Source organism: Condylura cristata, unplaced genomic scaffold (assembly GCF_000260355.1).
Source record: "Condylura cristata isolate star-nosed mole 26May11 unplaced genomic scaffold, ConCri1.0 scaffold00004, whole genome shotgun sequence".
Classification (NCBI taxonomy): Eukaryota; Metazoa; Chordata; class Mammalia; order Eulipotyphla; family Talpidae; genus Condylura; species Condylura cristata.
Window position 1 is genome coordinate 51,571,137 of NW_004567105.1, and position 12,668 is coordinate 51,583,804.

The 12,668-nt window shown below is 37.9% G+C and overlaps 1 protein-coding gene across 9 annotated transcripts in view; it reads left to right on the top strand.

Moving 5' to 3' along the window:
* The first annotated feature begins 34 nt into the window (after positions 1-34).
* CADPS (Ca++-dependent secretion activator) overlaps positions 35-12,668 on the top strand; it is a 428,545-nt gene continuing 415,911 nt past the window's right edge. For all 9 annotated transcript variants that reach the window (XM_012735284.1, XM_012735280.1, XM_012735279.1 and 6 more), the window contains exon 1: positions 35-198. In XM_012735284.1, coding sequence (XP_012590738.1) covers positions 133-198 — 66 coding nt within the window. In that variant the 5' untranslated portion in view covers positions 35-132. The remainder of the gene's footprint in view (positions 199-12,668) is intronic.

The window sequence follows — 12,668 nt, forward strand, 5'->3', positions numbered from 1 at the left end:
AGCCGAGCCGGTGGCGGCCGGCCCTCCAGCCCCAGCCCGTCGGTGGTGAGCGAGAAGGAGAAGGAGGAGTTGGAGCGGCTGCAGAAGGAGGAAGAGGAGAGGAAGAAGAAGCTGCAGCTGTATGTGTTCGTCATGCGTTGCATCGCCTACCCCTTCAACGCCAAGCAGCCCACCGACATGGCTCGCCGGCAGCAGAAGGTAGGTGCGCCCGGGAGGCCCCGGGAGCAGCTCCGGGACCTCCGCGGGCGGGCGGGGTGAACAATGGGAACTGGCGGCGCAGCTGACGAAGTGGAGCCGGAGGAGGAGGAGACCGCGCCCTGGGGAAGGGGCTATGGGCTCCCCGCGCCACAGCCCGGCCCAACCCGGAAGGAGCCTGGAGAGGCCCGGGACCCGCCAGGGGCCTGGAACGCAGCGCCGCGTGCCGGGCCTCCCTTCCTGGAAGCGCGGGGGAGCGATCCAGGCAGGTCCCGTTTTGTGGCCCGGGCGTCTCGGGAGTGATTTGCAGCCGGCGGCGCCCAGAGAGGCCTGACTGGTTTGCAGGGTTCCCGGGACTCTCTAGCGGCGGGTGACCGCGCTCGGCTCCGGACCCGCCCTCCCGGCGTGCGCTCGGCGGGCGGAGGCACCCTGCAGGTGGGGGCGCGGGTGTGGAGCGAGCAGAGCGCCTCCGAGTCGCACTGGGCTGGCGGGGGCAGAGAACTACCGCAGGGGCAGGCGGGAAAAAACCAGCTCTGGAGGCAAAGCTTCCAGTGACACTGTGAAGGGCACCCTCCTCCTCCTGCCGGGGTCAGCTGATCGCTGACTAGGGTCGTCTGAGGATCTTCCGACGCCGCCTTGTTCTAGACTCTGGTTCCCTCCAGTTCCCCTTCTTCCTCACAGACCCTGGAGTAGGGGCACGCCCTCTGGCTCCTTTGCCAGCGTGAGTTCCTCTACCTTCCTCTCTGACCCTCTTCCCCTCTTCCCAAGGTGACTTCGCCGCCACCTTCTGGCTCTCTGAGGCCCTCTAAACCCTGCGACTGCTGATTTGATAAAGTGCAGCTGCAAAAAGCCTTGCAATTATAAGCATCAAAAAGCTTCTTGTGTCTAAGACTGGGGGCAAGGCTGAGGCGGTTCCTGGCTGCCTTTGATGTGGAAAACAAAACAAAAATAAACGCCTATTTCTATCAGCTGTTCCCCAGGAGGGGGCGTGGTGACTGTGGGGTGAGGGGCTGCGGCCAAGGGTTGAGGGACCCAGAGGAGCGAGTTAGTAAAAAAAAGTCTCCTTTCTCTTGTCTCTTTTAAATTGACCTGCAGCATCTGAGCTATCGGAAAAACCAGTGAAGAAGGGTGGTGTAACCCCATCAAGGTTATGAGGCCAGTTGCTTAAAATAGCGAATTTCCCCGTCACTGCATTTTAAAACTGAATTATATATTACTGTAGTAGTAGACCGTTCGGTTTTCCTATATTTATGCAGCCTTACCTTGAGTTAGCACAGATTTCTTTGTTTTGCTTGTATGTGTACACACACACCCCATCGCAGGTGATTTATTTCAGCTGTCACAAGCTGTGGTATCAGTTTGATTAAAAGTAAAACTAATTTCCTGGTTGAGAAATAGGTGGGCTACACACTTCACTCTGAACTCCTACAGTGGCTTCTGTTTTTCTCAGCCTGAGTACTGGAGTATGTACAGTAAAAGTTTTCTGCAGAAATATTCTCAGAGCAGCAAAAGTTCTTTTCGTGTGGCTTTCAGTTTGGGTATTCTGTCCTCAGAACCTGATTTTTCAAATTTGGGCTTGAAGTTAAGACAGTGATTTGTGTCTTTATAGTAGAGAAAATTCCAACTCCAAAATTACCCTAGTAATAACAGCACCAACCAAAGATGTTCTATTCCCTTGGCAGTGAAAACTATTGTGACTTAAAGAGAAGTAAAAGCAAAATTCCATTTGTCGATCAAAAGGTCCTAAGTGCTCTGTCCTTTTAATAGAGACTAAATTCAATTTGAGAATGAGGAAAGAAAGTCATTCTCACAGAAATCCAATTTTTCTAAACCAACAATTCAGTCACCTGACAAAGATCACCATGCAGCTTGTTTTTTTTTTCTGATCTTATTTATATTATTTACCTGGATCCATTCAAAGTTGTGATTTTGAGGGGCAAGTTGTTCTGTTTTCACTCATGACCTTAACGTCGGAGAGACTCCAGGACAGCACTCCAGTGTGGCATTTGTCCAAACTATTTTTAGTTATTTCAGAAAACTAGTGCTAAATACATACCTCAAAAAGCTGCCCCAGCGCTGTAGACTATACTGGGAAACTGGATATTTTCTAACTACAATAGAAAGCAAGATTTTCCATTGCTGTATATTTAAATTTTTAGTGCCTTCCTGGGAAAAGATGTTTTGCTATTTTCTCCAGTTAGAAACAACATTTTAATTTCTTTTTAATGAGGAATCATTGAAAGTAACTAAAAGTTTGCATAATCATTGTAAAATTTAAAGCCAACAAATAAGACTGATCTATTAAAATTAGTCTTGGAGAAATGCAAACTAGTGATAAACTGATCATTAGGTTGTAATAGAATAGAAATGAGTGAACTAACAAAAGTTAAAGATAAAAATAATGTAGAAAAAGGGAGCAGAGTGATACAGAGGGACAGAAAATTGCTGTGAAAAAGAATTGCAGAATCAGGCACAAGTAAAGATCATATGAAGTCATTAAGCTACATAGCTTTCACAAATTTCTATATCAACATAGGGAGTGGCTATCTCAATACTGAGTGGAATCAAGGATTGCACAGAGTATATTGTATTTTATGAGAAGTCTATATCATAATATGCTTATCACTTTCTTGGTACCAACTATGTGAAAGACCCTTCATTTAGATTTTTTAAACAGGCTTATTTTTAAGTGTTTTTAGATTTACTGAAACTTGAAAAAAAATAGCACAGAGAATTCTCATATATCCGATACTCAATTTCCTTCCTTTATCAATCTCTTAGAGTATTATAGTACATGTGTCTGTTTTAAATAATATCGATACTGTATTGTTAACTAAAATCTATAGTTTTTCAAATTTCCTTTTTACCTAAATTTATTCTATTTTGGCCATTTTAAGTTCTACTAGTACCCTAACAATATAAGAATTTTTGTCCCCATTTTTTAGAAGAGATAATCAAGACCCAGAGAGATTTCCTAATTTGCCTACAGTGCTGTATAGATAGGTAAAATATTGTAGTAGGACATGAGACATGGAAAGTTATGATTCCAGATCTTGTCTTTTTGATTATGTATGCAACACTACCTAGAAATATTCAAGAGTGAAAAATAGAATCCTAACATCCTAATAGCATATCCAGTGGCGTCTTTATCCAAGGTTATTTTTATTTGAGTTGACAGAAGCTGCCCCTGGCCCTTTGGGCACCATCAGATAGTCAACATGGGGAAATGGACATTGAGGTACTAGCCTCATGAAGAATTTAATGGAGAGGGGTGGGCTATTAGCTGGCAAAGCTGAATGTTGAACTTGTCATCTTTCTGTGTGGTTCTAGCTGGAAAAAAAAAAAGGTCTTTAAGTTCATAAAAGCAACAGGGAAGAGCAGAGAGGAGGTGACTTTGCTGGAAAATTCTGATCACTGATAACTGTGGTTTCACTTTAACTGGGTAAAAGCATACTTGGGCATTCCAACAATCTTCCTCATTAAAAGAAGGGTCTTAAACAGACTATTTGAAAATATATTTTATCACATAAAGATATACTTTTACCACGGTGCATCTAAATCTAGTATGCTAAATCTAGTAACCATAATATGTGACCAAAACAGAAATCTAGTCACCAAACTATCACAATGATTATTTGGAAAACAGTTGTGTGCTTTTTACTTTTCTTTTGTCAGGATAGTAGAGTGTATACCTACAAGTTGGCATGGCAAAGCTACACTATATGTTTCTAAATTATAGAGTAAAAATGATGAGCAGCTACTCACGTGAACTAGCTACTTATAGATGGTACTGAGGGAATGTAAAAGCAGGCATTATAAACATGCCTATGTAATAGTTGGATTGATATGATCAATTTTAAAAATTGGCTAGGAATTATCCATAATAGCTGGATTACAAATCTCTAAAACGAATGTAATGTGTGTATCTAGAGGGTATTCATGGTTGTGTGTTTGTGTGTGTGTTGAGGAAAGGAGGTAGTTTTATGAATGTGTCTTTTCTATATTAACTCCTATTTTATTCAGGACTAGACCAAATGTGTTATAAGGCAGGTTACTCATCTCTATGTGATTCAGCTTATATCTTTCCATGAAATTATGGCTAATATTGAGTCACAGTTAGCCATAGAGATTCCATCTTCATTCATTTACTTGATTGTGTTATTTGGTCATGACTCAAAAGCTCATACCTCTCATAAAATGTAAGATCTGATTATATATAGGTATACACACACATACATACATACATATGTATGTATGTTCAAAATTCTTAAGTGTTTCTTGTGAGTGCAGCATAGAACTCATTTTAAAAAACAAAATATTTTCACCTTTTAAATGTACTTTCTAGCATTTTTTTTCTCGTGGTCTTCTTGGTGTAATGGACAGGAACTTTTATTTACATATATTAGCATAGACATTTGAAGATTTGCAATACCAAAAATGTGATGAGAAATTATTGTCCCATTATATATGTGGAAGAGCCATATATAAACTAGAAACTAGATGTGTCATTCCTGAAGAATCATACTTATACTTCTGGTAGGTAGAAGTCAAATGATCTTTCCTCTGCAAAAGTGGTTTATTCCACAATTGTTGGTGATCACATTAAAAGATGAGTATTTGTGGTTTGGGGCCAGGTGTCTGTAAACTTAAGCTAGAATTATTAGCATAGTTCTACTAACCCATAACTCATTTCTAAGTAAGTGACTGGTTTAGTGCTTGCCCCAAGCCTACTTCCAGGCTTGGTGACAGACAGGAAGCCACCTGTGAGATAGGCACCCTAACTGGGTGCTTATATTCCAGTTTGAGAGATAACATCTGAGCTCATCAATAAGTTGAGGATAAGAAATCATTTCATCAAATGGTGCTGATTACAAATACTGAAGTCAAGGAAGGGGAAATAAAATATGATTCTACTGATTTGAATATAATAGAAGGGAAAATCTTCCTGGAGGAAGCAGACTAGAGTTAGGTCTTACAGAATTTGCATGATTTTTGTAAGTGTAAGACTGATATTACTGTCAGGAGAAAAACATAAAGTATCAGGAATGTGGAAGGAGTCCTTATTTGTGGGATCCTGTTGGTCCCATTCTTTTGGTTGTAAGTAACAAAAGCCCACATGGAAAAATCCAGTGCATGGTGACTACAGGCTTAGCAGAATCTATTATAGTTCAAATAATTGCCTCAAGAAATCTGGCTGATACAGGAAAGGATATTTGGTAAAACCTAAATTGGAGCTAACATGACACCACTCATAAACCGCTGTTCACAGGCAAGTCCTCTTTTCTTTCTGGGATAATTTCTTCAACTGTCTTGTGAAGAAGAGGACAGGGAAATGTCAGAAAAGCTCTAATGTACCTCTCCACTGAATTGTTTCTAAGCAGTGGGGTTATCATAATCAAGACACAATTTGATCCAAACTTTTATATGCTATGTTTTTATATTAAAAATAAACCAGAGTCCTCAAAAATGCTTAGACAGAAATAAAGTTAGAAATTGTTTAACTACCTAAATTTTTAGGTGAAGGGGAGACCTTAGCCATTGCAATAACTAGTATAGATCACACTAGAGATTGGAAACTATGCTGTTCTGAGCTGTGCTGTGCTGAAGTTGACCCATCAAGGTATTTTGTTTTATCTTTGGTGTCTTTTCAAAATTTTAAAAATTAGCCTCAACATTAAAGTTATCAAGTTATTTCATATAAATATTTTTGTTTCTGACTTTTCATAATTAAAAGTAGCAAATTTGCACCTTTTATGGTACAAAAAGCAATGGCAACAAATAAATAATAGACTATACTAGAATAGCATACTTTGTCATTTAACTAGTACTTAAAAATAGAATGTTCTAGAACAAGCGTATTTTCAGTTCAGTGAGATTATATTAAAATACAATCCTATAAATCATAGAAAATATGATTTTATATCTGTTACTCTGGGTGGCAGGACAACAGGTCTGTGGATCCTGCCAACACTGTCTCTTCTTGTTCTTGTTGGACAGATATTTATGGGCTGATCCAAACCCCATTAACACATCTGAGAAAAGAATCTGGAATTTAGAACTCTTTTTTCCCTTTCTCTAGCCAATTAAGAGAATTTTAAGTAAATAAGAAATAAAATTAAAAAATAAAAGTTCATCCATGTATAAACTTGGCTGCTATCTCCTTCAGGAAATCTTCCCTAAACCTTTATATTGAGTCTGATGTTCCCACAACTCTCTCATCGGTGTCCAGTTTGTCCTACTTTCTGACTGCATGTTATATTTAAATTACCTTTGTGTGTGTGCTTCTCTCCCTCTGGACTTCGTGAATGCCCAAAACAGGGACCACATTTTACTTTTCTTTGATTCTGCATCTCCCACGACAGTTCCTGGCACAAAATAGGTGCCTGTAGATTTTCAGTGAAATTCTTTGCTGATGCCTTATTTTCTAGCATGTGTCTAAGGAAAAGAAGTGAAACCTCAAATACAGTCTGCCTCTTTTACTGAAAAGCACAATGGGTAAACCATATAAGGCTCCAAATAATTTATGTTGAGGAAACATATCTTCAGCTACCTCTCAGCTTGGCTTATTTTACCAACAACTGAGAAATTTCTAGATATGCTATAGAGAAAAATCAGCTTTTAAGAACATGAGCAATTTTTAATTTCTTGCAGTGACTGAATCATTGATTGTATCAATGTAGTCTGTGGTTAAATGGCCAAACATTAAATTAAAAAGGGTCAAGGTAGGAACTAAACCTCCATATTGGGTATATGGTCTTTAGTATGTTTTACGTCTATTTTTCTTTCTGAAGGCAAGCAAGAATGGGAAGTCAGCACACAGCTTTAGAGTGAAAGTTAGGCTGTTTAAAATGTTATCCATCTCATTGTTGCCAAGGTTACATAATAAAATCTATAAGTTCTGTATATTTAGATATATATAAATATGCTTCTTTTCTCTATTTTTATTTTCTTTTGGGATTTTAGAAATATTTTTTCTTTTTATAGCTGTCTAAAATTCTTTCTGAGTGAAGTTATAAATAAATAATAACTATGGCACTATTACATATTGAGTGTGGTAATAAGCATATGATATTTTTGTGAAAAATCTACAAAAAGGCAAAACTGCTTTGGCATGGATTTCTCAATGCCTTTCACTAGTTACAGGGAAAATTATCTTCACTAAAACATTTCTTTCTTTTTAACAAGGACGGCAAACATGGAGAGTTTTGAAAAATGAATTATCAAGCTCCCAAGTGTTCAAGATTCCGGCTACTCTTCTAAAATTGAGAGAGATGGAAATAAACTAATAATGTACTAATGTCCTTTTGGCAGCCCAGAAAAGGAGAATATCAACAAAGTTCTCAGATACTTTGAAATTAGCTTTTTTTTTTTTCTATTAAACCTAAGTGTTCTAGGAGCACAGGATAACTTATGAACCTTCCAAGGACTACCGTGCTTGTAAGGAGACAGTGGAATTTTCACAAAATCTGAAGTGGCAGTGTATATACAGAGAATCTACCATACCACTTAAGAAAGGAAAGGAAAAACTTGGAAAATTCTTACAAATAATTATGCCTTCTGTTGCCCATGCAGAAAAACAGCCTTTTGGCGTGGATGGTATGCATAGAGTTGTTTAAGCAAATGAGTTAAAACATATCTTGAATATCTACTTTGGTGATTTTTCTGACAAGTACAGCAACTGTTGTCTATAAGGCAGAGTGTCATAACATACTGTGTTCAAAACATATCTTGGGGGCTCTTCCATATTCAATTTTTGTTTGTTATACATCATCTGACAACATTGTTTTGAGCCACTTCTACATTGGAGAAACTCAGTAAATTCTGTAGGCAAAATATGCAAAAACATTTCAGACAGCCTTCCTGATCTCTCAGAACCTGTCAATCTGACTGAAAACTTGAGGTAACCAACATAGAACCTTACTTACAGGGTAAGGCTGTATATGGGCAGCTTATGAAATTGACGTTTTTCTGATCTCCATCCTTGACCCTTGTTAGGGGTTGATTGTGTTCCCCCCGAATCATATGCCCCAAACAAACTGCAGTACCTCAGAATGTGACCTTATCTGGAACAAGAAATGAACACCACAGATTGCCAGAAAACAATTAGAAGCTAGGGGAAAGGAATGGAATATATTCTTCCTCACAGCCTTCTGAAGGAGTCAACCCTGCCAGTGCTTTTCTTAAATGTCTCATCTCCAGAACTGTGAGATAATCCGTCCCTGTTGTTTCAGCCACCTAGTTTGTGATACTTTGTTGTGGAAGCCCTCACAAAACTAATCAGATCATCTTTCTAGACTAGTTCATTACTAAGGATCACTTTAATTACTATTATCTTTACATTTCCTGTTCTTAAATCTTCCCTCCAGTACAGACCTCTTACCAAACACATAAATCTAGTTAGTCATTTACAACCATGCTGCTGAAGATGTAGTCTTAGACACAGGCAAGTCAGAATATTTTCTTATGTGCTTACAATGAGATGAACTTGGACTAGAATATAAAACACCTCACCACTTTTCATATGGAATATAAAAAGCAAAACAAAGGAATACACATGATAAAATCAAAAGAAACCTTAAAATTGAGGCTTCATAGGGGCAAAGACGCATGTGAGGGACGGGGAATGGTGGGGAGGAAACCCAATAGATATGCTGGAAGATTTTTGATGCTCTGGTGCTGGGCATTGTGTGGTAACATGTATCTGTAGGGGTATGAACCTATACTCCTATACAGTATTACAAATTATATATCATATTTTATTATAAGCCAACATTACCTCAATAAAATTAACACAACTCAATAAGTCTTGCTACCCAATCATTGACCCCTAAAATGAACAGCATAGTAGTAATGAATGGATATTATTTCGAACACTAGCACATTATCTTGCTGAGGGCTAATAACAAGCAGCTTACAAATGGTGCAGATATACAGATGATACTGGGGATATCATTACCCACCATGACCCCTCCCCTAGGAAGTCCTCAGACCCCTCAATCATAGAATTTCCCCTCAAACAATTTACTCCTCTTTTTGCTCAGTGAGTGGCCCAGTGGTATTATTATGTAATCAAGCTGATTCAGGCAGAAGTGCACAACTCCCAATTTTTACTGTTGCTTATCCTCACCACCAAAATATGCATGTGTCCTCTTGTTCCTCTGGAGAAAATTCACACTCTTTATCTTTAACAGTGACTGGTTCCCTGATTTGGGTCTTCATGGTTGCTTGCATGGATTTTTGCAATAACCTTCTGTCTCCTTTCTTACCCGCGTTCCATCCAGTTATCAGAGTAACATCCCTGTACCATTGCAATTTCTCTTGTGCCTCAGTACCTTTGTACATACTGTGCCTGCTGCTTAACAGACCTCCCCACTTTGCCTTCTATCACCCTCGTAGGTAGATCATACTGCCAAGTCTTTAGAAAGAACAAATAATGAATAAATAATGACTATTAGGTTAATCTATGATGTCATTATTTTATAAACTTAAAATCTCCAACTCAATTAAGAATCAGATAATGTTGTAAGAGAGTCACTAATAAGCTCTACTCTATAGCTGAGGAAATAAGAGGCAAAGCAGTTCAGAAATGTAGTTGCAATGGAGCTGTGCTGGGATCCAGCACACTGTCTACCCACTGCTCTTGATATTGTGCTGCAATGGAGCTTTTAGCACACCAAACTTCGATGTATACCTGCCTGTTTCTCCTGATTCTACAAAGATAATTTTGTTTAGTATCCTGGTGTCTTATTGATAGTGCTTACACCAATACACAGCTGATTACACCTAGTATGTACCCAATACATAGCTGATGCATGAATCTGTGATTGTTGAATTCATGCTTATTTAGAAAATGGCAAATATCCTCTACCATTGGTAACATGTTCACTGAGATACCACTTCTTCAGAACTACCTTTGTGAGTATTCTAAATTCCTAGTTTGTAATGGGCAAGATGAGATCCTGAGAGACCTCACAGAACTGCTCAACACCAACCCGCATCTCTTAAATGCATCTAGGGCTCTTGTCACTGCGCTGTCGGTCACAGATTTATGCTAAGTAGACTGAGGCACTGCAGACTTTTGCAGGTGATAGTGACTCACCTGTATTAAAATGTACCTCACATTTCACATCAATTTATCTTTCATTTATTATGAAAACACCAGACTAGATTTTTTTTTTTTTTTAGTTTGCTTTTGAAATTGTCTGTCTTGGTTAATAAATGGCTATGATTTCTCAGGAAGTGTGGGATAGTCACAGAAATTCTTGCAAGCTGAAAAAACCAAACTCATCAATTATTTTCAGACATAATGATATTTTAGTAGTACTACATTTTACAATGAATTGACAAACATTTAGAAATGATTTAATTAAACATTTATGAAATTTAAATTTTCCAATTTTAGTTTTACCTTTTTGGTGGCAAAACATTTTATTTAAAATCTCAGACATTTTTTAGGTCGCTTGCTTGACACCATGCTTCTGTTGCTTTACAGATAAAATAGCCTTTGACCAGACTTGATGGTAGAAGTGAAATTTGAATTAAGTCTCAAGCTGACTGAGAAGATCAAATGATAGGTATATATATTTTGGGAGGAAGGAAAAACATCTTTAACTATTCAGAGATGAGATAATGGAAAGCAAATTTGAGATCCTCTGAACAAATACAATTGTCTAAGATTCCAAAACTGAAGATAAAAGAAACAAGAACAAAGACTGGTTTATGGTTAAGGATGCCCTTCAACAAAGAGTTAAGAAAGGGGAGGGAGGAGGAACTTTCTCTGTAGGCAGAATAACACTAAGGAATTCTGAGTGTAAAGAAACATGGTCAGTGTAATGCTTGAAGATTAATCTAAACCAAGTGTGTGGAAAGCAGGAAGAAGGCAGAGAAAGGGAGAATGTAAATGTCTTCACATTGTGAGAAAAGGTCATGAATTAGGCATGAATGTTTTATCCAGTACAGAAAGTCTTTATAGTTTTGTGAGAAAATTTGTAGAAAATGATGCTTCTATGTAGAAGTATCTTAAAACACTAGTTCAAGGTATTGTACTAGAGCAAATATTGATCCTTGTTTATTTTTCACTAGAGTCACTTTTTATGTTTATTATAATGTGTAGGGTATGAGGGTTCTTTTCCCACTTACAAGTCTTAGAAATCTGAATCCAAGAGTCTCTAAATTATATTTAAATTTGGTGACCAATGTCCTGTGCAGGGGTGAAATGCCAGTTGGGGTGATTGACCTTAACCTTGTCTTGAAGTGATGTGTTTTCCATAAGGCATTTTGGAACTTCAAGATTTTCAAAGACTATATGTCAATACAAATAGAATGTCTTATTTGCGACAGGAATGATTAGATGTAGCATATTTCTCCAGTCTAGTTAGGAACAACTTTTAGTAACAGTTCTGTGTATTGGCCAATCGTCTGGTTTGCCTGGCAGTGGATAAAGGAATTTTTCTACTCTCTCCTTCTCCCTGGCAGTGGATATAATGCTTTGCAGTATGATTTGACTTTATCAACTTTAAAGTAGACAGACACTGGTTACTTGTAACTGGTTTTACTTGTTTCATTTAATACAAACACATTCCCTCACCCCATCCCAAACAGCAACTGTAAGCAAATGTGAATCTGCCCAATAGCACTGAGAGCTTTTTGTATTTTCTCTCCATTTCTATGTGCTGAGAGCTCAGTGCTGTCTTTCAGTCAATATTCAATTAGAATTTGAGACAGAAGGCCATGTTGAGTTCTCACTGAGGGGCATAGCAGTCACTTGGTCTTGCCTCTATTGCCTATGTATAGAAAATAATCCATCACTTTTCATTAAAAAGGTCAGTCGGCTTTAGCATAAATTAAATGTTATGCCAAATTAAGAATTAAGTGTTTACTTCTTTATTATCTGGCAATAAATGGTGTTGTTATTTCAATGTTATACATATTTTATCTGCCACCATTTAGGAAAATTTATGATTGAACTGTAACACTTACTTCCTCTCCTCTCCCAGTAAGAATTCTGTGCTTTTCTGTTTTGTGTATATGTCCAAATGCCTTTTACACAAGACTTAACTAATTGCTGTCTTTTGGCATATTCTTTTGTTTCCAGCACAATCTATTACTCATTATCAGCTTTGTCACTGAGCTGTGGTTTCACAACAAAACTAATTCACTTCTAGGATCCTAAGTAAAATCCTTAAAAAGATGTTCTGCAAATGTGATAGCAATAAGGATATTTAGAAAGTGCAGTAATGTCTTTTGATTTTACACAAAATTAGCAACCCTGCTTGAAGTATCATGGGGACAACAGTGATACGAGACATTTGTGTTAAGTTGGATGAAAATTTATATATATCATTTACTACTTCTAGGCTACTTTTGTTATTTCTTGGTAATGAATTATTTCAAATAAAATAATAATTTTATCGGCTAATATTGACTTTCCTATTCTATACATGGCAAAATAAAATGGTACATATATATATATA